Source organism: Podarcis tiliguerta (genome assembly GCF_965153285.1).
Source record: "Podarcis tiliguerta genome assembly, chromosome: 5".
Classification (NCBI taxonomy): Eukaryota; Metazoa; Chordata; class Lepidosauria; order Squamata; family Lacertidae; genus Podarcis; species Podarcis tiliguerta.
Genome location: NC_139538.1, coordinates 23,242,973 through 23,268,268, shown reverse-complemented (window position 1 = coordinate 23,268,268; position 25,296 = coordinate 23,242,973). Strand labels below are relative to the sequence as shown.

The 25,296-nt window shown below is 44.5% G+C and overlaps 1 protein-coding gene across 1 annotated transcript; it reads left to right on the top strand.

Annotated features, from left to right (window-relative positions):
* Nucleotides 1–5,320: 5,320 nt before the first annotated feature.
* On the top strand, nt 5,321–24,207 carry AADAC (arylacetamide deacetylase). The gene is made up of 5 exons (XM_083442904.1): nt 5,321–5,605; nt 17,507–17,729; nt 19,609–19,678; nt 20,982–21,153; nt 23,373–24,207. Exons 1-5 carry the CDS (start codon nt 5,468–5,470, stop codon nt 23,976–23,978), a joined length of 1,209 nt encoding a protein of 402 aa, XP_083299030.1. The 5' UTR covers nt 5,321–5,467; the 3' UTR covers nt 23,979–24,207.
* Nucleotides 24,208–25,296: the final 1,089 nt, after the last annotated feature.

Genomic DNA, 25,296 nt, shown 5'->3' with positions numbered 1-25,296 from the left:
GCTTTTAACCTCTCTGACATTGTGAAGGAAATAGGGGTCCCCTAACAACTCTCAGCACTTTTACCAAACTGCAACTCCCAGAATTCTTTGGAGGATCATAGAATCATAGAATCATAGAGTTGGAAGAGACCACAAGGGCCATCGAGTCCAACCCCCTGCCAAGCAGGAAACACCATCAGAGCACTCCTGACATATGGTTGTCAAGCCTCTGCTTAAAGACCTCCAAAGAAGGAGACTCCACCACACTCCTTGGCAGCAAATTCACTGTCGAACAGCTCTTACTGTCAGGAAGTTCTTCCTAATGTTTAGGTGGAATCTTCTTTCTTGTAGTTTGGATCCATTGCTCCGTGTCCGCTTCTCTGGAGCAGCAGAAAACAACCTTTCTCCCTCCTCTATATGACATCCTTTTATGACAGTTTAAAGTGGCATCATAGTATCGCGCGAATGTGGCCTAACTCATTTATTACAGACCCTCCAAGTGTCCCTATTTTCCAGGGACAGTTCTGGATTTACAGAAGCCATCCTGGTTTCTGATTTGATCATGGAATGTCCTGCTTTTCCTTAGGACGTCCCTTTTGTCATTGGAGAAATGCTGGCAGCTATGGTAGGTTATCCTTATTTTAATCAGAGAAATGTTGGAAGGTATGGAGTTATGTGACTGCCAAGCCAAGGAGATAAGCCATAATAACATACCCTCCAACATTTCTCTGATGAAAATAGAGGCTAATAATAATAATAATAATAATAATAATAATATTTATACCCCGACGATCTGACTTGCCCAGCCACTCTGGGCAGCTTCCAACATATATAAAAACACAACAAAACATTAAACATTAAAAGACTTCCCTATACAGGGCTGCCTTCAGATGTCTTCTAAAGGTTGTATAGTTGCTTAAGTTTTTGTGGGCCACTGTACCCTTCAGCAGATGCTGAAATGTTGCACCTTTACTGGAAGTTTTGGCCTGTGGTCACAAAAGGCTTACACCATGGGAAATGTGTTAAGTCTTTAAGGTGCCACAAGACTTCTTGTTTTGCTGCAAAAGACGGACACAGACACCACTCTTGGAGTTTCATCTGATTGTTGTTGAGAGATGGAAGCTTCTGTTCCCCCAGCTGCAGCCCATTCCTCCTCTGTTGTAGGCTACACACACACTTTTCTAGAGACTTCCCCTGAGTCTGGAATGGCTTTTTAGGAAGAACAAGGAGTTCCTCCTAGTGGTGGGCTGGGGCAGAGCAGCTGCCCGCAGCATAAGCAATAACATCATCTGCCTAAGTGCCTAAAATCAACCTGCCTTGCTATGAGATGGGGATGGGACTTTCAAGTGTTAACTCCTGTTTGCAACAGATTAGCATGGAGAAAAGTCAGGGAATGTGAACATAATTAAGCAGAGGTTGGAAACTTTCCTTTGATGCTATTCCAACTTCGTAGCAGCAGTTTCAATGATAACACTGCGTTTCTGTCTGCATTTCTGATTAAAAGCTACAGGTTGCATTTCAGCTGACTGGAGATCCTTTGTTACAGCTCAGTGTGTTTTACAAACTCTAATCTAGGCAGCTAGAAGCAAACACCATGGATTTGGGTGGTTCCCAGAACAACCGTGCACAGGGTACTCAGCCAAATTTCAACATGCTAACTACTTTCTCACCCTTTTCCAGCTCACTGCAGGGGCAGCGGGAGGCCCCATTAGCTAAAGTGGTACCTTGGGTTAAGAACTTAATTTGTTCTGGAGGTCCTTTCTTAACCTGAAACTGTTCTTAACCTGAGGTACCACTTTAGCTAATGGGGCCTCCCGCTGCCGCCGGAGCACGATTTCTGTTCTCATCCTGAAGCAAAGTTCTTAACCCGAGGTACTATTTCTGGGTTAGTGGAGTCTGTAACCTGAAGCGTCTGTAACCCGAGGTACCACTGTAAACTGTGTAGTATGCCGATTGTACCATGTATTGCTGCTGTTTTGCATCTATCTATCTATTTTCTATCTCTATATCAATCATCTGGTTCAACACCTCTGTGTGCATGTTTAGAACACCCCTTGGGAGTGTGGCAATAGGAATAGTCTCCTTCACTGTAAAATTTACCACAGCAGCAATGGTTGTAGTATACCAAATATTCTCTAATGACTTGGATTTTAAAAAAACCACACTACCACATGCATAATAGTTTTACACAACACACTTTCCCCAGCAACCATCAGAGTTTTGGTAAATTTGAAGCGGGCAGAGAAACCCTATTGTGCATGTGTTGTTGTTTTATCAATGCAATTAGAGAACATTTTGTACAGGACTATGAAGAAGCCTTGAGTGGATGAGGTCAGCCCCTGTGGTGATCAGCCCCATCTGCTTCTTCAGCTCACCCCCAATGCTGCACCTCTGCTTCCATGACTTGTTGGTGACAGTTGTGAGAAGATCAGGCAACAGCAACAACAAAAAGGCGGGATGCTGGTTCCCACAATGTTGTACCAAATAGAGGATCTGGAAAGAAGCTACTTTGAGATGAATCTGCACATTCCAAAACCATTCAGAGCATGTCTTTAAGAAAGGATGCCAGACAAGACACTCTCTGGTGGCAATGGTGAACATTTCTCCTTTGTCTTGTGTTATCAGCCCCTTGAGATTTCAGAAGAAGGATGAAGCCTGCCTGCTGCTCTCACTCCAAAGCAACTTGCAGACCAGCCCTCATTGGCTCATAAATAGAATCTAGTACTTTCCTCATTTCAAGCCCCAAGATGCTTTTGTCACACACTGATTATACCTGGCACCCCTGTGCGACTCCATTTCTTCTGAGATTGAGTGTACAGACTATTTCTATTCTGTGTCAGCTTCAAATGTATTCATTGATAGAGTAGTCCTTCTTGTTTCCTTCTCTCTCTCTCTCTCTCTCTCTCTCTCTCTTGCATGAAAATTCCAATTCAAATAGCATTTAAATTAGAGGTGTGCACTGACCACAAAATCAACAGCTCACCTCAGTCTGAGGTGCTTCATAGGCCTGCCTGATTTGGCTCTTTGTTAACAAAACTTCTGCGGTCTCTGTTCGTTTTAAACCATACCTTGTTTAAGAGGCAACAACACCCTGCCAAGAGGGAGTGTTTAGTGCTGTTTGGTGGAAGGCCGCCTGGGAAATATAAAACCCTTCAGCTGGTGGGAGTGAAAGGTTCATGGGAAGGGAGCAGATGCGGGCACTCAGCTTGACCAGATCTCCCTTCCTATCATAGTATGTGGCCCAGGGTTGAGCTGGGGTGCCATGACATACTCAAATAAGCTCCCTGTGCAAATTAGAGCCCTAGGTCACATGCACACCATATATTAAAACACCATGGCACCCCTTTAAATAGCTATGGCTTCCCCCAAAGAATTCTGGGAGAAGTAGTTTGATAAGGTTGAGTTGGTAGGAGACCCTTATTCTCCTATTTGGTCCTTCTTCCCAGGGAACTCTGGGGACTGTGGCTCTGGAAACAGGGGTCTTGTTATGTACTAAGCTTGGATCCTAGAACAATAGGCAAGTAGGATCCTGGAATGCAACAACTGATTGGCTTGCAGGAAAACACCAATCAGGCTCCAGGAGGAAGTTAATCAGCCTGTTAGGCTGGTAGGATTGTAGAATGCAACAATGGATTGGCCCGCAGGAAAAGACGAATTAGGCTGCAGCGGGGAAGCTGAATCAGCCAATCAGACAGGACTCATTGTGTAAATAATGTATATAAAGGCCTGGGGTATTTTTTTTGGGGGGGGGGGCAATTCAATCACTGTTTTACAAGCTGCAGTAAAGAGCATGAAATCACTACAGGACTCCCAAGTGTATTTCAGGTCTCCTGACAATTCTCTGCAACCTACAGCTCCCAGAATTCTTTGGGGCAAGTTGTGGCTGTTTAAAGTGGTGCTTTCATAGTGCTTTCAAAGTATGGTGCGAATGTGGCTCTTATAGTGTTCTTAATCAAGCACACTCAAATAGAGCAGACTCTCTGCTGCATGCATTCAGCTGCTCACACCTGGTGAGAGGGGCTGAAAGGCTCGTCTTAAGGGAAACGGCTTGGTAGCCTGGCCACCAGATCTATGTAAAGTGGCAAGAGGATTGCAGACAGGTGGCCCAAAGCCTTTCTGACTGCATTCATTTATTGCATCTTCTGTAATTTCTCAACTGCTGAGGAAGAAGGAAATGTTCAGTATGTTACTACAACATTAGCACAGCCAGAGGAGCTGCTGGCAAAGCTTTAACCCTGAGCTCCTGTTTCGACACCTTTCATATAGCAACTTATGAAAATGGGGCCATAAAACTTATTAGGAGTGATGAAACTTTTCTAACTGTTCTTCCTGTGAAAGCCATCCAAAACTTTATTCTTTCTCCCTTCCTCCCACTCTCTGCAACTAACACACCTTCAGTCTTTCTCATATAAGTTCAAAAGTGTAGAAATTTTGCATATCTTAAATATTTCAATCTAAAGCCAATCAGTCTCTCTGAGCAGTCTTGGTATGTGGCAGCTGAGCACAGACCCTCAAGTTTGTTGTTGTTTAGTCGTTTAGTTGTGTCTGACTCTTCGTGACCCCATGGACAAGAGTTAAAAGGTAAAGGTAAAGGGACCCCTGACCAATGGACCAGAGTTAAAGGTAAAGGGACCCCTGACCATTAGGTCCAGTCGTGGCCGACTCTGGGGTTGCGGCGCTGATCTCGCTTTATTGGCCAAGGAAGCCGGCATACAGCTTCTGGGTCATGTGGCCAGCATGACTAAGCTGCTTCTGGCGAACCAGAGCAACACACGGAAATGCCGTTTACCTTCCCGCTGGAGCAGTACCTATTTATCTACTTTCACTTTGATGTGCTTTTGAACTGCTAGGTTGGCAGGAGCAGAGACCGAGCAACGGGAGCTCATCCCGCTGTGGTAATTCAAACCGCCGACCTTCTCATCGGCAAGTCCTAGCCTCTGTGGTTTAACCCACAGTGCCACCCGCGTCCCTGGACCAGAGTTAGGTGCACCTAAAATCTGATCTGCTGTGGTATGGAGTCACTGGAGCAAATGCATATCTTAGTCTTTCCCTACTGAGACGAAGTCTTTAGCTTATCAGTCACTCGGAGGCTCAAAGGTCTTGCTTATCACTGGTTATGTTGTTAGTTATTATGAGAACACTGCATTTCCTCACTTTAATTTAAACACCAGAGCTGTGGAATCTGTAGAACCAATAAGTGCAAACTTGTCGTCCTTGCTTTGTTATTGAAACCTCGGCTCAAGCAGCACAAACAACTCCAGTAATCCTATTGTAGGTGGTTGAATGCTTCCTAGCGTGAAGTTTTGCCTTTACTCTAGAAGCTGAACCTGTTTCCTAGTGATCAAAGGAGAGCTGGTCTCTCTGGGTCTGTGTGAGTCATACTGTGTAACAGCAGACTAACTTTGTTGCTGTCAGCTGACTTGCCTCCGTTAAAACTCACAGAGACTAGTCAATGGGAATCAGTCTTGACTGAAGTAGATAGTAAAAGATGGGAATCAAATTACTGTGCCTTCTCATTGCTACAGTTTTGACTGCCTATTACATATACAGCCCCTTACCAGAGAATGTTGAGGACCGCTGGAAGCTGATGCTCATTGGTGCTGTCTTTAGAACTTTAGACCGTGTGGTAAGCTGAGACGTTTCTTTATTCCAGGCGTCTTGTGCATGTGAGATTGCTTGAATGCAAAAAGGTGTGTGTGTGGGGGGGGGGGAAGCTTACTGAAAAATGTTGGGATTGTGCAAAATGAGAACTAACAGCTATTAGTTGCATTATTTGGCAGCTGGTGGGGGCATCATGAAACAGAATTCATTTGTCTCTTTTTCTTTGACTCTCTGGACAGAAATGTCCTATATATGAAAATGAAAACAAACAGAAGGGAAGCTTACCTGTTAGCTTTTAAAACCATTTAATAGCTTTACAAGGCAGTGCATCCTGTTTTCTCTGTTATTCTCTAGCTGCTGTTGAAATCTGAGCACCCCACTTTTGAGTCAAAAGCAGTGCAAAGCTCCCTTTGATAATGGATATAATTACGCTTCACATTTCATACACACTCTTTAGTCTGCACGGCTGCTGCTATAAATAACCAGTTTTAAGGCTAGAAGCAATCAATCAAGGGGAAAGCTCTTAGAATTTTCCTCGCCACTGATGTAATTTCTAATTGAAATCTGGTGTAAGGGAGAGGGGAACATCCCTGCTAATATATCTACCATGCCAGACACTGTTAATGATCTCCCAGTGAATTGTGGCTACTGCAGCAACTGAGCATAGACTGAAATTACTTTTCTTTTAGGTATCTGTTTTGCTGTACTGCATACATGCATGACTTTCACCAGCTTGCCTGCTTATGTATTTACCTATAGCATCACCCAGGAGCTGCAGGGTGGATTGCATACAAAGAGAGATAAGCATAAAATTACAGAACTTGTTACAATTATTTCCCATTTCTGGGTAGCAAGCGGTTGTGGGTTCAAGCTCCACACTGGTCAAAAAAACCCCTGCATTACAAGGAGTTGGAATAGATTACCTTTGTGGTCTCTTCCAATTCTGCAATTCTCAGATTCTATTAAGTTGCTGCACATTTTTGTCCCTAAGTGTAAAAATCTGTTTGCATATGCAGAAAGAGCACCCAATGGGTGGTAGTCACTAAATTTCACTTTGAATAGACCCACTGAAATTAATTGACTGAATGTAGACATTGTCTTTAATTTCAGTGAGTCTGCTTTTAAGTAAAAGCTAAGCCGACTAGTACCCAAGAGCTGCATTTATTCACCAACTGTAAGGCATCAGATACATATGGGAATCTGACCTGTTTCTGAGGCAAGGTCCCTAGGGCTTTGCCTGCTGGTTTCCAGCCAACACTGTGATCACACCTCAGGGTTTGTGTGTTTTATTGCTGGCATGCTGCTAAAAGAGTAGCTTTCTGAGCGCTTGCTGAGGTGTGCAGAATTTAGGGGTGTGGCATCAGTTTTCATGTCACTCCCTGGGTGTTTTGAATTGCCTGGTGGTGGAAAGGTCACAAAAGCGCAGCCTTAGAAAGGAGGAAAATAAAGGAAAACAAACAGAAGAGAGCAACAAGAAGAAAAGTGTCACGCAAAGCGTGGGGGGGGGGCATACAGCACATGCCTGAATCTGATAGTTGGGAGGTGTGTGGCAAGGCAAACAGGAGCAGTATGACTAACACGGGAGAGGCAGGTAGGCTTGCCGAATTCTGCATGGAATCAGAGAGTCCCTGCATTACAGGGAGCATATTGGTATGTGATTTCCCCATCACTTTGATGGAAGAAGCAACATGGGTTAGAATTCTCCATTCCATATGAGAGCCATTTCTGGTAATAAAAAAAAAGCATGAACAGAAGATGATGCCGTTCCAGTAGGGCCCAAGACTTTTATTATTTTACCCTGGGAGAGCTTTGATGAGTTCAGCTTCTCCTAACAGAGCCAGTGTGGTGTAGTGGTTAAGAGCAGTAGACTCGTAATCTGGTGAACCGGGTTCGCGTCTCCGCTCCTCCACATGCAACTGCTGGGTGACCTTGGGCCAATCACACTTCTCTGAAGTCTCTCAGCCCCACCCACCTCACAGAGTGTTTGTTGTGGGGGAGGAAGGGAAAGGAGATTGTTAGCTGCTTTGAGACTCCTTCGGGTAGTGATAAAGCGGGATATCAAATCCAAACTCTTCTTCTTCTCTTCTTCTGGTAACAGTGTGTAAGAGAAAACACAACTTTTGTTTTCTTTGCTCATAGCAAACCCCTCCAACAAGTGTTGGGTTGCGACATCTTTTTTGTTGACGTTGCTCCTCTGCCTGTAATAGCAGCCTAACGGTCAGATATTAAGCTTTCTACGTTCACTTCTTGTTTTCTCTTCCGGGCTTCTTTTTAAAGTCAGAGGAGGAAGGTGAGAAAAACAAAATAGACAGACGCTCGTAACAAATCTCAAGCGCTAAACCTTGTCCCAGTTATATTTTTTATATGTAGATAGTGATCTACATACAACGTGAGATTTCTCGTCCTGCTTGTTTTTCTGGTATCATGTGTGTGGGACAACACAATATAAATGGATTGAAAGCTTGATCCTGGATAAACTTTAGTTGTTATACTGCGGGGGTTTTCTGGCAATGTGTGGTGTTGCTACATAATGGGAGGGGCTATGGCTCAGAGGTAGAGCATGCCAAAGGTCTCTGACTTAACCCCTCGCATCTCCAGGTAGGGCAGGGGGAAATCCTGTGGAGTCACTGCCAGTTAGTGTCTGCAGTATTGATCTAGATTGACCAATTCTCTGACTTGGTATAAGGCAGTTTCTTATGCTCCTATGCCAGATGCCTTGAGCTTCATCCATGCCTTCTTCTGTATATGGTAAATGTATGGAGAGGAAGAGAGGTGAACTATGCCGCTGATCCACCCCCACAAATCATGCACTACTAACCTGGCCCCCTTGATGCCCGCATGTTCAGTGCAATGTCTGCAAAAGGGTGCCCATGAACAGCTGGATGTATGTAAAGGTGAAGGTAAAGGGACCCCTGACCATTAGGTCCAGTCGTGACCGACTCTGGGGTTGTGGCGCTCATCTCGCTTTATTAGCCAGGGGAGCCGGCGTACAGCTTCCGGGTCATGTGGCCACCATGACAAAGCCGCTTCTGGCGAACCAGAGCAGCGCACGGAAATGCCGTTTACCTTCCCGCCAGAGCAGTACCTATTTATCTACTTGCACTTTGATGTGCTTTTGAACTGCTAGGATGGCAGGAGCAGGGACCTAGCAATGGGAGCTCACCCCATCACGTGGATTAGAACCACTGGCTTCTGATCGGCAGGCCCTAGGCTCTGTGGTTTAACCCACAGCGCCACCCACATCCCAGGATGTATGTAGGCACCCTATATATCAGGATTTCTGATCACACAGGGGTCATTGTTGTGGGTTCAGCTGCTCATATGTGAATATGCCTTTGCAGATAATACTCTTATTACTATTTTGGTGCTAGGCAAAAACATTCCTCTTAACCCAGGCGTTTGGAGTATTGAAGAATCTATGGCCTTCGGAATGTTTCTTGGGCTGTGGGTGGGTGGAGGGTTATTGTGTTTTTGTGTGTGTGATGTATTTTGTGCTTTTGTACTGTAAACCGTCCTGAGATCTGTAGATGAAGGGCAGTATATAAATAAATATTAATACAATATTTATTAATGAAAGTAATCATCACCACCAACACCTAGAATAAAAGAAACTTGCATATGTACAGTACGATTAGCAGGAGAAATCAGTGCATGGGTGCAAGCCCCCCCCCCCATTTTAGGAATTAGGCTGACGGGAAGCAGACTGCCCAGGGCTTTGGGCAGGAAATTGTACTTGGAGAAAATGCACCCTCACATAATGCACATTATCAAAGCCCAGTTCCAACCCCTAAAGTATATTTTAAACTGAGAGCTCGGCTGCCAACCTTAAAGGATCATGGGGCACATTGGATGTATGTGTAGCTATTTCTCTATCCACAGTGCATTGATTTCGGCAAAATGTGCCCTACTGTCTACACTAGGCCATGAATTTGAATGACAACCAAAACAGTGTAGGTGGCTGTGTGTCCAACTTTGCAGAGGTCAAGCCCTCTGTTTGATGGAGAAGTATGGTCCCAGTCGGTCAGAAGGAGAGCAGTGGGGAAGCACCTTGAAGTTGCCCATCAGCTGCTGGACAGCACACTAATCTGGCACACAGGTCACTTAACTACAGTCTTCCCCACTATGGTGAGATAAATTATGGAAATCATTCCATTTTAAAAATTTATAAATTAGTACTTGCACAAATGTTATGTAGACCCTTGTCCCCTTTTTGGTTTTGTGCAAATCTAATGCAGTACAGAAAGAACACCAGAAGCAGGTAGGAACATGGGAAGCTTCCATATACCAAGTCAGATCACTGATCCCATCTAGCTTGGTATGGCTTCTTGGATTAGCAGGGGCTCTCCCGGGATTTCAGGTAGGACTCCTTCCCTGTTCTACCTGGAGATGCTGGGATTTGAGCCTCGGCCTTGGAAGGACCACACTGCAGTGGCAAAGCACCTGTCTTGCAAGCAAAAGGTCTCAAGCATCTGCAGATACGACTGGGAATGTACCCTAACTGAAGCTCTGGAGAGCCACTGAGCTAGATGTTCTATGTTCTGTGTCAGTTTGCATGCAGTTCCTCCCCAACACTGCACTGTTTTCACAAGAATGTTTCATGCACCATGTCTAACACCAAGGATCATGCATTCTGGGCAGCATAATGTGCTGACATCAGGAAGTGTTGCCAGAGAGGATGTGGGTCTAACTATAAATCTAACCATATATTTATCCGTGGATTCTGGACTCAAAGGATTTCTGGTCAGTTTGTCCAAATCTTGGGTTGCAAAACAGCTCTTTGTGCAAGCTTAAACAACATGCTAATTTTAGATGATGATTCTTCAGAATAAATGAGATTGGTTCATCCACTGACATTTCATCTGCTTAGCAGCAGATAGTTCTGAAGGAACACCACAAATGCTGGAGTAAAGTAAATTCAGGAATCATTCCTATGTTGAAATAGCATCTATATCAGCTATGCAGTTTCCTTCGGATACTATAACCGAGATTTATATGCTGCCTGCCATGGCATACTATGGTCATGGAATGTATTGCTTCCTCTGTAGGGGGAAAAAGCAAAATAAGGAGAGGACATTTGAGCAGACAAAGGACCAGAAGAGAAAGGATTAAGCAGCCTCTCCCTTTCCCTGTTCTTTTTCACAGAAGCAACCTGCCCTAGGCTGCTCCAGGTTTAAAAGAAAGAGAAGGATTAAGAAAACTCTTCTTAATCCTGTCATTTCAGCCAAAGTTTACTAAAGAATTAAGAGGCTTTTAATGAACTTCAACAGCCCTTTTCTGGTGTCACCCTTTTGTGCAACTGACATTGTTTCAGAGGGAGCACAAGGCTGCATCCTCTGGCCCCAGCAGCTCCCCACCCCATTCACAAACACAGTTCGAAAGCATGCCAGTGCAAGTAGATAAATAGGTACCGCTGTGGTGGGAAGGTCAACAGTGTTTCTGTGCGCTCTGGCTTCCGTCACGGTGTTCCGTTGTGCCAGAAGCGATTTAGTCATGTGGCCACATGACCTGGAAAGCTGTCTGTGGACAAACACCGGCTCCCTCGGCCTGAGGTGAGATGAGCACCGCAACCCCATAATCGCCTTTGACTGGACTTAACCATCCAGGGGCCCTTTACCTTTTTAACCTTTTACCTAGAACCTGGCATGATCAGGGTTCCATAGCCTGAGTCACAGTGTTCCCCCTCTTCAGTGTAGATGGCAGAGCCTGCAGGGGCTTGTTGCTGGCTACACCCTGAATAACGCTAAATTTTTGTTTGAATATATACTGGAACAAACATTTTGTATTAGTTTGTTCCATGATACAGAGTTATGGTATTATGTTACTGAGCTAACAGCAGGTTTTAAAGAGGGAGTCTCTGAATCCCACTTTCTTATTGTTGCAATTTTGTGAACATTAGTAGTAGTAGTAATGATTTTATTCGTTGTTTTTCAAACAACATGTAGTAGCATGACTTGGGGTGGCTATGACTAGGTGGAGAGGGTGGTGGTGATGATTATGTTGTTTTACAAAGGCAGGCCTTAGTACAGTGGTACCTCAGGCAAGGACATCACCTTGCCAACAAAGGTCCGTATAGTTAAAGCCATGGTTTTCCCAGTAGTGATGTATGGAAGTGAGAGCTGGACAATAAAGAAGGCTGATCGCCGAAGAATTGATGCTTTTGAATTATGGTGCTGGAGGAGACTCTTGAGAGTCCCATGGACTGCAAGAAGATCAAACACACCCATTCTTAAGGAAATTAGCCCTGAGTGCTCACTGGAAGGACACATCCTGAAGCTGAGGCTCCAATACTTTGGCCACCTCATGAGAAGAGAAGACTCCCTGGAAAAGACCCTGATGTTGGGAAAGATGGAGGGCACAAGGAGAAGGGGACGACAGAGGATGAGATGGTTGGACAGTGTTCTCGAAGCTACAAACATGAGTCTGACCAAACTGCGGGAGACAGTGGAAGACAGAAGTGCCTGGTGTGCTCTGGTCCATGGGGTCACGAAGAGTTGGACACGACTAAACAACAACAATACCTCAGGTTAAGTACTTAATTCGTTCTGGAGGTCCGTTCTTAACCTGAAACTGTTCTTAACCTGAGGTACCACTTTAGCTAATGGGGCCTCCCGCTGCTGCCGCGCGATTTCTGTTCTCATCCTGAATCAAAGTTCTTAACCCGAGGTACTATTTCTGGGTTAGGGGAGTCTGTAACCTGAAGCGTCTGTAACCTCAAGCATTGTAACCCGAGGTACCACTGTATACCGCTCCAGAAAACCTAAGTGTGGAGTCTGAAGATAACTGTATTCTGATCTGTGCTTTAGTCTGGGAACATGCATAGATACGGTCCACGCAGCGCCTCTGCTTGGCTCCACTGCCTGTCTACTTAACAGTTATTGCCTCCTGCTGTTGCTTGTTTATGCTGCTATGACTTACTCTTCACATCTGGCCTCTCCTGCAGACTGTAAATTAAGGATGCCAGTGATTGATTACCTGCCTGGAGGTCAGCCTTTCCAGGTGGGCTACCTTCACTTCCTGTAAAAGGAAACAAGAATAGGCTGCTGACATTTCTCAACCTGCAGGTGGTTTGGAGTAGTCCAGCTGTTGCTGGGTGGGGGCCATTGTTTGTTGTGGGTTTCGGGATCAGGTAATAATGGTATAATGAAGTCATAAGAGTGTGGTCAGACCTCCCCTGGCCTTTAGCAAAACTTGAAATGTAAAATATAAAACTTAGCAAGAAACCTAAAGTTGTTGACACAGGCCTTGTTTGCACTGCATATTTAAAGCTCTCTTGTACCACTTTAAGAAATGGACCCCCGCCCCCCCCCAGATCCTGGGAACTGTAGCTTTTAAAGCGTGGGATTGATTGGTAAATCACTCTGGGCCCTGAGGCTTACACACCAAAATTACTTGAGAAGAACAAATCCCATCAGGGATTGCATATAATCACTGGAAACAATCCAGCATCAACCAATAGCAATACAGTGGTACCTCAGGTTACATACGCTTCAGGTTACAGACTCTGCTAACCCAGAAACAGTGCTTCAGATTAAGAACTTTGCTTCAGGTTGAGAACAGAAATCATGCTCCGGCGGCGGGAGGCCCCATTAGCTAAAGTGTTGCTTCAGGTTAAGAACAATTTCAGGTTAAGTACAGACTTCTGGAACGAATTAAGTACTTAACCCGAGGTACCACTGTAAATCATTGTCAGATGTGAGTGAAGTAAGTGAGTGGACTAATTAATGTAATGAAAAGGCTGTGTCACTGCTTGATGGTATCACATATGCAAATATACTTTGTTACAAAAGACTTGTCATACAAATGGTTTGGGAGTGTTGGAGTGTTAATCTTCTCTTTCCCTCGAGGGGATGTATGTAAATGAAAGACTTATGGTGCAATCCTATATGCGCCAACCCAGAAATAAGCCCTGTTGAATTCAGTGTTCACCTAGGCAATTGCCGCCACAGTCTCTTTTCTACTAGGGCCACATTCACACAATATATTTAAAGTGTTATGGTACCACTTTAAACAGTCATAGCTTTCCTTACCCACAATTCTGGAAAATGAGGTTTGTTAAGGGTGCTGAGAGTTGTTAGGAGACCCCAGTTCACCACACAGAGTTAGAATTCTCAGGGTGGCTTAACAATCAATCCTTCTTCCCAGGGAATTGTGGGTCTGTGAGGGGAATTTGCGTTTTCAAATGTTCCACTGAACCAGTAGTGCCTGCGCATGACCAAAGTTGGAATTGAATAGGGGCGCTAACCCAAACTGGTTCTCAAGAGTTATCTTCAGAATCTTAGGTCCCTTGTAATGTTAAGAATTAGTGTAACTATCAACACTGCCTGGCTTTTTTTCTTTTTGACATTTTGTTTACATGAGGCATTTGTACAAACCAAGTCATGCAGCGGAACACAGGACTATGGGAAGAGAGGGGTTCAGTGGTGTGCAAAACCTTTGGCTGATTGTTTGGACAATCCTTTACATGCCCATATCTGCATCTGAAATAAAAATCTGTTGGTTTATAGATCTTAAGAGCCTTAACTGGAATATCTAGCTCAAGCCGGCTGAGCTGCATAACTGATTGGTGAGGGTGCGGTCATCTCTTTCAGAAGAATACAGTTAGTGTATTTTCTGCAGTACGTGTGCGAAGGGGCAGTTTAGTCGTTATGTGTGCTGTAGAAACAGATTGTAAAAGGGGCGGTTTTCATGTTCCTCACCTATTTCCCCTCTTGCACAGTGTTATATTGCCTTCTGTGGGTTTTGATATCCTCATTTCTTTCTGTTTGTTTTCTGTGAATTGTATTCTGTCCATAATTTCTCCTTGACCCAAATCCAAGGACAGCACCAGACTTCACTGAGGCCTTGTTATGATGCCACCAATGGCTTCCAACTTCTACAGCATACTCGCCTCAACACACAATGCCGTGGCCCCCGCCGCTGCCATGATAGTAGCAGCCACTTCACTTGCCACCCTGCTTGCTGTGTCTCTGGGAAGTGTTTGGGAACTGGGCAAGTAGCAGGTCACTTTTGAATGGCAGCCAAATTTTACTCCCCTCCATAGAGGCCACCTGCCATTTTAATTGATTTAATACACTATGCCATGAACCACAGATCTGTGAAATTTCATAGGTCTATGGCAGGGGTCTAGGGACGTGGGTGGCGCTGTGGGTTAAACCACAGAGCCTAGGGCTTGCTGATCAGAAGCTCGGCGGTTCGAATCCCCACGATGGGGTGACCTCCCGTTGCTCGGTCCCTGCTCCTGCCAACCTAGCAGTTCGAAAGCATATCAAAGTGCAAGTAGATAAATAGGTATCGCTTCGGCGGGAAGGTAAACGGCGTTTCTGTGCGCTGCTCTGGTTTGCCAGAAGTGGCTTAGTCATGCTGGCCACATTACCCGGAAGCTGTATGCCGGCTCCCTTGGCCAATAAAGCAAGATGAGCGCCACAACCCCAGAGTTGGTCACGACTGGACATAATGGTCAGGGGTCCCTTTACCTTTACCTATGGCAGGGGTCAGCAAACTTTTTCAGCAGGGGCTGGTCCACTCTCCCTCAGACCTTGTGGGTGGGCTGGACTATATTTTGAAGAAAAAATATGAATGAATTCCGATGCCCCACAAATAACCCAGAGATGCATTTTAAATAAAAGGAAACATTCTACTCATGTAAAAACACGGTGATTCCCGGACTGTCTGCGGGCCGGATTTAGAAGGCGATTGGGCCGGATCCAGCCCCCGGGCCTTAGTTTGCCTACCCATGGTCTATGGAGTGAGTAAATGAAAATGGAAACTGTGCTTGGCTCCCATGCAATAATGGCGTCACCATCCAGACATCACTTAAATGGTTTTTCGTGGGTTCTGTCCAGAAGTTAATTGCTTTTCTTTTTGTCTGCACATTACTTTCCATCACATATAAAAGCAGCTTCAGATTCTAAAAAAAGCATGTCCAAACCCACCCAGATTCTCTAGTTTGGGATATTCAAAAGGGGAGGGAAGCCTTAAAAATAATAGGCTATCATACTGAAGGTCCAGTGGCGTAGCGTGGGTTGTCAGCACCCGGGGCAAGGCAAGTAATTTGCGCCCCCCCCCCGCTGCACTGTCCCTCCCCCAGATAGTCCCTTGCTCTCTCTCCGCACCGCACCGCACGCCTGGCACCCTCCCCTCCACAGTGGGCGGCGACCCGGCGGCTCGGATCGGATTCGCACAGCCAGCACTGCAGTGAGAGAGAGAGAGAGTGAGCCAGGTAGGGGCAGAGAGCTGCGAGTGCGAACGCCCCCCCCCCCAGATGTTGCGCCCGGTGCGCCCCTGCACCCCCCACGCTACGCCACTGTGAAGGTCTCAATGGTTAATCTGGACATTTCTGGTCTTATGTGGTCATATCTACTCAGTGTAGACCCATGAAAATTAATAACCATGTCACGCACATTTGTTTGCATGGGTCTACTCTTGAGTATGACTATCATTGCATACAACCATTGATTTTGGCACTGGCAGGGCTGTTGGAGCTAAGCTGAATTTGGAATCTCTCCTGAGGAGCTGGAGACATAAATACAGCACACACAGAAAAGAGAAACACTCTAACAAAGGCTAGAAGCACATCTAATTTATTTCTCTCCAAGAGCCTGACAGTTTGCATGAACCACTTGATGACCCGTAACTGTGTTTCGTTCTTTTCTTTACCTCCCCCTGTCTCCGCTAGGAAGTAAAAATAGTTAAATGTCAGGTGGAGAGCATGAGATTTATGGTGGGAATGTGGCTGTGAGGAAAGTGTTTGTCCCCCTCTCCAGCATTTAGCTCTCATGGAAGCTAACCAAAATCTGTGTTCACAGTAGTGTGAGCAAGGCAGTGCGTGGGATGGCATCTCACACACCTTGGGGTATCCTCACTGTAAGTGCAATGTTACAGGCAATTCCATCTGACCCAGGCAAGCAATACTTCACCTTAGCAGAACAACCCCACTTACACACACACCAGATTTTTTGCAGTTTGGAAAGTGACAGGGAAATGCATTGAAATGTGTGGGATGAACTACTGAATGCAACATGAATGCATACAATCATATAAAGGTAAAGGTAAAGGGACCCCTGACCATTAGGTCCAGTCGTGGCCGACTCTGGGGTTGTGGTGCTCATCTCGCTTTACTGGCTGAGGGAGCCGGCGTACAGCTTCCGGGTCATGTGGCCAGAATGACTAAGCCACTTTTGGCGAACCAGAGCAGTGCACAGAAACGTCGTTTACCTTCCCGCTGGAGCGGTACCTATTTATCTACTTGCACTTTGACCTGCTTTCGAACTGCTAGGTTGGCAGGAGCAGGGACCGAGCAATGGGAGCTCACCCCATCGCGGGGATTCAAACCACCAACCTTCTGACTGGCAAGTCCTAGGCTCTGTGGTTTAACCCACAGCGCTACAATCATATAGCCACCCTGTAAACAAATAAGAAATGTTATGTAAAGACCAGCCTTAGTCCAACCATTGCATGAACTTTGTGCAAGGAAATTAAGATAAATACCGAATAAACAGGTCAGCTGGTGGAGCCTTGAGTTTTGCATTTGGCTGGAAGAAAGAAGGAAAGGAGCGGCAGGGGGAGCTGCAAATGGATATTGCTTGCTTTGGGGAAACTGTTGTTGCTTTGTAGATGAACACAATATACGTGGGTGCCTAGTCCCTCCTTTATGTTGAATATGCGTATTTAGAAACAGATATCATAAAGTCTCCAGTGTTCTTTCTAATGCAAAATGCTACTTCTGCTTTGCAATCTCTGGAACTTCTTAATGCTCCAGGATGTGCATACCATTCCGAATGATTAACGATGATGTTAATATGCATGCCCAACATTTAGGCTATTTTTGATATGAAGGAGAAAGGAAAGAGGCACTGATGAATGTAGTCTTTTATGTGGCTTGAGAGTTGCGTAATACATTGGCATTAATATACCTCTTGTTTTCCAGGGTTCAGTTGCCAACAAGCTGGGTCTCGCGCACCACATGGAAGTTATGATGAGCCTCACAAGTTTTGAACATACACCGCCAACATCGGATGAAAAGGTCACTGTGACTGACACAGAATTTAATGGTGTCCCAGTCCGTTTGTATATCCCAAAAGGGCAGCCCGATTCCTTGAAAAGGGCTATGATTTATATTCACGGGGGTGGATGGTGTCTAGGATCGGCAGGTAAGCATGTGTGCTTGTTTCCGCTAATGTGGGTCTTGAGTTGAAAGTTGCAATGTCTTTGAGACAGGTGTCATGATACAACATAGCATGGTGGCTGCTACTTGACAATGTGCTTCCGGCGAGCGTCACCTCTGCTCCAACAACAATATACCTGCAGAGGATGCATTCCACTATCTAATTCTCTGCAGGTCTGAGAGAAGCAATTAACTTGTAGATTGTATCTAGCAGGTAAACCACATGAACTTTTTGGAACCCGATGAAAGAACTGAAATAATCTGATTGCATCCATTGGTTATGCAAGCAGAAGGTAGCTGTCAGGCTTCTGGGAATCCAGTCCCTCCTCCCCACGGCAGGCTGCCAGTAACCAACAGACAAGAAGCTCTTACCAATGTATTTTATTCAATGTTCACAGAGAGAAGCTTAGAATGTCGCCTCTCGGGGTTGCTCCAAGTAATCTCCTCCCCCGCTTCTCTCTCAGTTGTCTACAGCACCACTGCCCCTTATGGGGGCTGCTCAAGGCCATTTGGCTTTTAGCTTTCTGCTCTACCACTTTCACTGCTTGCCGGGTTCTGGGAAAGGGGGGCGGGGCGTCTGGAATGCTTTCTAGTGATAATGTGTCAGTCAGCTGTTCCGACTCTGCTTCTCACCCCTCCTCTTCTTCCATTATCTCCCAGCTTTGCCCCTCTATTGTCTCAGAGCCATGACCTTCTGCAAGCCACTGTTGTAAATCTATACCATGGGTAGGCAACCTAAGGCCCGGGGGCCAGATCCGCCCCACTCACCTTCTCAGTCTGGCCCACGGACAGTTTGGAAATCAGCGTGATATACATGAGCAGAATGTGTCCTTTTATTTAAAACACATCTCTGGGTTCTTTATGGGGCATAGGAATTCATTTATATATTTTTTTCCAAAATATAGTCTGGCCCCCCACAAGGTCTGAGGGACACTAGACTGGCCCCCTGCTGAAAAAGTTTGCTGACCCCTGATCTATACTGTCTTCCTCTTCTCTGGGAGGTGCTGGAGGAGGAGGGGGACTCTCCACTATTCCTCCTAACCCTGACAGCAGCCGGACAAATGTATGGAGGATATACCAGTTGCATGAAGCCACAGGAAGGGAGTGTGTGGTCTTGTGCTCAGGTCCTGCATGCTGGGTTTCCCCTGTCATCTACCCAGCCACTGTGAGAACAGGTTGCTGGACTAGATGGGCCATTGGTCTGATATAGCAACCAATTTTTCCCCTCTTCCTCCTCCTCCTCCTCCCTCTAGCAACCTCTTAGAATGTGCTAGATCAAACCATATCCAGGGATTCAGCCCCTGAACTCTGGGAGCAGTGTCATTCAGGGCTTCAGTGGGGATGGGGAGAGAATCACCCATACTGGGCAGATGGACCCTGCATCAGTGGAGCGTAAGTGGGCCCTAGTATTGCATTTTTAGTACATCGTTAGCATTGATATTCTGGTTAGTCTGCTGCATATTTTGGTTTAACTCTTGCTCCCCCCCCCCCCAAAAAAATCAAATCTAATTTGTATAAATGAATGGCTTGCTATTTTGTAAGTTATTCTTTTTGAAAAATAAAATAAAATTCTCAGAGTGCAAATGATGCCTCTTAGGGAATATAAAGCTGCAAAGGACATATTATATCCAAGGTGTGAGACATGAAAACTAAGATCCCATTCTTGGACTGCAGCCAAGTCACTTGTGAATGGTTTGTTGAGTTCCTGTCTTTAGATAAAATGGTGTGCACAGGAGTTTATTCCATTGCCAAGTGCTGAATTGCAGAAAGTGCACAAAAAGCTACTGCCAAAAGAAACAGGGAACTGTGTGTCTATTTGTTTCAGAAGAGCAATAAAATATTCTTTATTACTTACTTTGTTGCAGCCATGCAACCCTATGACCTCCTGTCGAGACGGACTTCAGAAACACTAAATGCTGTCGTCGTATCAGTCGAGTAAGGAATGGTGCTTCAGAGTGTTTATTGTGAATAACACCTGATCCTTTGCAAATAGAAAACTAAGCTTAATTGCTGTAATCTAACCCGTGCACTGAGCATACTAAAGCCCACTGGTTATTTATTTAATAAGTGTTATATGTTGCTTGATGGTTAAAACTGATCAAAGCAGTTTACAGTGAGCTTCAGCACAATGCAACCTGGGTTTGGACTTTATAGCATGCAGGGAACAAAGTCCTACAGTTAAAGGTAATTGCATATCAATCACATAGCATGGGAGTAATGCATAGGCACCAGTCCCATCGACACGATTGAAGTGAGTTTCCCAGCATGCAGCAGTCAAGAGAGGAGGGAAGAAGGGCATAGCTTTGCTAACTTTTCTCAGCTGGAGGCGAGGATTGTTGGCATCTGTCTGAAGAGGCAATGAAAGAGGCCATCGGGGGTCAATCCAAACCATTGGAGAATTACAGCGCCTACAGAGACCGATATGGGAGAGACATGTTTTATTGCAGCTGGGACAGAGGAAGGCATCCAGTTACACTGGTGCAGATGCACCATGGTGTAATGGATGGACGGAGTGTGGTAATGGGTGGATGGTTGCAGTGTGGGCTAGCTCTCAATTAAAAATTGAAAAATGCAGGTCTTCAGGGCTTTCCCAAAACCCTGATGGTCCAAAGGGAATTCTGAAGTGGGGGAACCAATGCAGAGAAGGCCTTCTAAACTAGGGTTAGGCAATGTAGTCCACTCCATTATGTTGTTGGACTCTAGCTTTAGGGAAGTTTTTAATGTTTAATAGGTTATTGTATTTTAGTGTTTTGTTGGAAGCCACCCAGAGTGGCTGGGGAAACCCAGCCAGATGGGCGGGGTATAAATAAATTATTATTATTATTATTATTATTATTATTATTATTATTATTATTATTCCATCAGCCCCCTACAGCATGGCCAACACTCAGGGGTGATAGGAGTTGGATGTTATGTGTGAACCATGCCATACAGCAAAATGTGGGACTCTTCAAGGTCAACTTGAAACCCAGTGTTTCTATCTGCCAGATCAGTTCTTAAACTGCATTGAGTTTGTAAAATATTTGTAATTCAGTGAGAGAGAGAAAGAAAGGGCGAAGGGTAAGTCGGTGGGGTGTAATCAGTGGTATAAGTCTGCAAGTGACTGCTCCAAACTGTATGTTGAAGCAAGTCAATTTAATTGAATGGGGGAGGAGAAGACACCTAGCATCCATGTCACAAATTAGATTTGCTTTCCTTTCACAACCAATTCTTTTTTTTTGAAAACCATCCCACAAAGGTACAGGCTGGCACCGAAACACCACTTTCCAGCTCAGTTTGAAGATGTGTACACAGTGGCGAAGTACTTCCTGCAGAGCAGTGTCCTTGAGCAATACAACGTAGACGCAAGCAGGGTGTGCGTTTCAGGAGACAGCGCAGGAGGGAACTTAGCAGCAGCAGTGGCACAGCAGGTAACATATTGGAAAGTCAGGCATTCGAAAGGGGTCACTTTCGTCTTTGTTATGCATCTGAACCCTTGCTCTCCGAAGCCATCCTGTAACCTGCTACCTTGGGGAAACAACCAGGGCTGACACCATCATCCGGTACCCTTAGGTAACTGGGATCCTCCAACGGGAGCTTATCCTAGGCACCCCACACTTGGTGACTGGATATGGGAAGCCACCTTTCTAAATTTCCCATGGTGCCCTGGAGCAACATGACACCAGATGCTCTGGGCAGGGGTGGAGGAGCTTCATCACAGGCAACCTTTTGGCAGTGCATGGTGTGCAGGGCCAAAGACAAAGGTGGACCAAGCAATGGCTGCAAGTCTTACCTTTGTTTAGCAGGCTAAACCAGGGCCAGGGCCTTTTTGGTGATGGCTCTGACCTGGTGGAATGCTCTGTCCCATGAGACTAGGGCCCTTCAGGATTTAACCTCCTTCCGTTGGGCCTGTAAGACACAGCCATTCCGCCCGGCTTTTAATTTGAATTCAGCCTGATCTTTTATTCCCCTTCCCTTCTCTTCCCTCCCCCTCCTCTTGACTTTTATGAAGATTACCCGCTCTGAGACCCCACAGCTAATTCTCCCCTGGCCTTGTCGCTGGCCCAAGTAGGACTAATTCAGCCAGCTAGCCCTGGTGATTATCTAATGTTTATTAGATGGATTTCCCCTAAATTGATTTCTGAACTTTGAATTTTATAGTTATTCATGTTTTTATACTGTATTTTATGCTGCTTTTACAATTAAGTGTTTTAAGTTTGTTGTTAGCTGTCCTGAGCCAGGTTTTTGAACCAGGAAGGGAGGGGCATAAATAAATAAATTATTATTATTATTATTATTATTATTATTATTATTATTATTATTATGTGTTGAGGCTCCATGCCAGATTTGAGGGGAAGCTGGGCAAGGTTTCCTCCGGGTCCTGCAATGCTTCCCAAGTAGCAACCCCACGCCCAACATGGCATCCCTCACCAGCATCCATGATGTCCCATTCTACAGCAAACCTTTACTGTGTGACCTAGTTCTCCTAGTAAGTCTTTGTGGCAGTTCCTTGCTGAAATCAAGCGCTGGGAAAGTGCCCAACCCAAACTAAGTGGGTATCCTAAAATGCCTTCAGGATCCAGGTGCAGTTTGCTGAGATTTTTCAGCGGATGATCAGAGGGATATTCTGGCAGACAACTTGACATGGAGAAGGTTCCCTGAATAAAGAAAAAGAACGTTGAAACACCGCCTTGTCGCCAATGATAATTGTATTTTGTTGGCTATGCATAAATAGTACCTCACTATGCCAGATTCTGCAGAATTTCGTTCAAGAGAGGTTAAAAAAACTCCCCAGGAGACATGTTTTTGTATAAATCATTTCAAAATGTGATCTCACTACTAAAATTGAGTCAACCCTCTGTGGAGTTTATAGGGCAGCTGATTGTGTAGATTTGGATATATGAAGTGCCTGGAGCTCTCATAATATTTATCAGGTCGATAAGCTTTGATCATTGTTGAAAAGGTGGACCTGAGCTTCTCAACCAAAATTTGTGTGTGTGTATCCCTATTTATGCCTAGCAGTACAGCACATGTAAATTGGTTTACTTACTAAGTAAGGCTTAAATCCTAAACACATTTACTAGGGAGCGAATGCTATCGAATACTATAATGTCATTCTGAGCAGGAATGTTTAGGATTATGCTGAAAATCACATTGAACCTGGGCTTCTGACTTCTGTCTTTTAGGGTTAGGCGTACAACAGCCTTCCGCGATCTGGTTCTGTCTGTACGTTTTGAACTGCAACTTCTTTCTGCCCAATCCACCATCAGCAATGATGGGAGTTTTAATCCAGCATAATCTGGAGGGCAGGCACCAGGATGGGGAAGACTGATGTAGGGTTAGGGTGTATCTTGAGCTTCTATTAGCAACTTCCACAGATACAGATGAGAGCTTGGTAAATACGAATTACTTAAAAAAGAATATTAAACACTTCAGATGATAGTGTAAATATTGGAGGTATAAATATCAGCATGTGTAATTTCCAATAAAAGAGGCAGGCAAACTGCAAGCCTGTACTGTGTGTGTGTGTGAATATCTCCTTTTCCTTGCACTGCAAAATGTTTTCTGGTAAGGTGGTCTATCTGACATGGAGCCAGGAGGGATTCTTGTGTAATAAATGACATCTCCCCCCCCCCCTTAACTGTTACAGGTTCTACGTGATCCTGGTGTCAAGATTAAATTCAAGATCCAGGTTTTAATTTACCCTGCTCTTCAGACGATTGATCTGGACTTGCCGTCTTATCGAGACAATGCGAACATGCTAATTCTGCCTAAATCGTTAATGGTGAGATTCTGGAGCGAATACTTTACGACTGACATGTCTCTAAACAGGGCGATGGAGGCCAACCAACATGTCCCTGCCGAGCTAAGCCATTTGTTTAAATTTGCAAACTGGAGTCACTGGCTACCTGAAAAGTATAAGAAGGGTCATGTTTATACCAAGCCAGTCTATGGCAATTCCGAGCTTGGACAAAAATACCCAGGATTTCTGGATCCAAGAGCAGCGCCACTGCTGGTCGATGAAAGCAAACTGCGTGGCTTACCCCTCACATATGTCATCACATGCCAGTATGATGTCTTGAGGGATGATGGACTCATGTATGTCTCACGACTTAGGGAGGCAGGAGTTAATGTAATACATCAACATGAGAATACTGTCCATGGGGCTGCGATGTTTAGTACAGGCCCATTAATCTTAACTGTGGGAGAGAAGATGGCAAATGACTACATTGAGTGGTTGAATAAGAACTTATAAACAAAGCCGCATCTATGGAATGCCTTTGGCTCCGATCAATTTGACTTGGGTTTTATACAGGAGGAAATGATCGTTTCTCTGAGTAATTTTGATATTGTACTTTGGTGGTGGTTTGGTAATTGTTATAGAATCCTTTCTTTGAACAAGACCGAGATGGTTGTTTGGGGTTTCTTTTGTTGTATCTGTCAAATTATGCTTAATTTAAAATAAAACATTGGAACAAAATGAATGGTGCTTTCCAGGTGTGAAATTGCAGTTTTGGACCTATGTGTTGTTCTGGCTTGCTTTTGTGAGGACTCGTGTGATTCTACCTGGCTCTACAAAGTGACCTTTTGGCCAATGGCTCATAGTACCCTCAAGTATTTGTCTCGAGTTGAGATAAGACTTTGGATGAATAGCAGGTTTATTACTTAAAGGTAAGGATTTTGTTCAATAGCTTGAAGAGTTTGGACCAAGTTCCATAGCTGAGATCACTTAACAGTTTCATATGAGCCCATTATATCTTTTGGTAGACAATACCTTTCTAAATTTTTGTCTGCTCAACAGAGTTCATGGGGTTCAGATGTAAACAGCTGGGACGATCTGACTTGCTGTAAAAGCAGATTTGGGTTAAGAATGTGTGGACCTGTTATTTTCAGTTTATCTCAGTTTTCCCAAACTTCCATTTGCCACATTTCCAATTCAGTTTGCATTTTTAAAAATGGTCCTCAAAAATTGTGGCACCATTTTGGTGCACTTTTCTCCAAATATACAGTTTCTATGGAATTTTACCTACTTTACACATTTTTGAAAGCCTGTTCCCAAATATAATGCATTGTTGCATGCCATTTTCACAAATATATGCCTACTCCTCTAATATATACATTTCCACATATATTTTTTGTTGACTAACTGCATCACAACATTCAGAGAAGTGTGCATTTAGAAAAATACATGTGTTTTGGTTCATGTTTTGCAGAGTTCAGAATCTTGTTAAAATGCAAATCAAACAAATTTCTCCCCTATCCATGCTTGAACTGTCATGTTTTAAATGAACAGATCTTATCTCATCTAGTAATTCTCTCTCTTTTCCCCTACTGAGGGAAACAGAGATGTTTATCTTTTAAAACTATTGAGTACTGCAATGTCAAACAGAGCTGTCAAATTCTTACAGGATCACTATATGTTATTTTCTTGATTCGTTTACTTGGTGTCCCTTACACAATAAACGAAATGTATGTTGACTTAAAATGTTTGCTTCAGTGTATTGTGGGCATTTATCACTCTGAACATTGAGATAATTGAACTATGCTATACATTCATTTACTGTTGTGCAAAT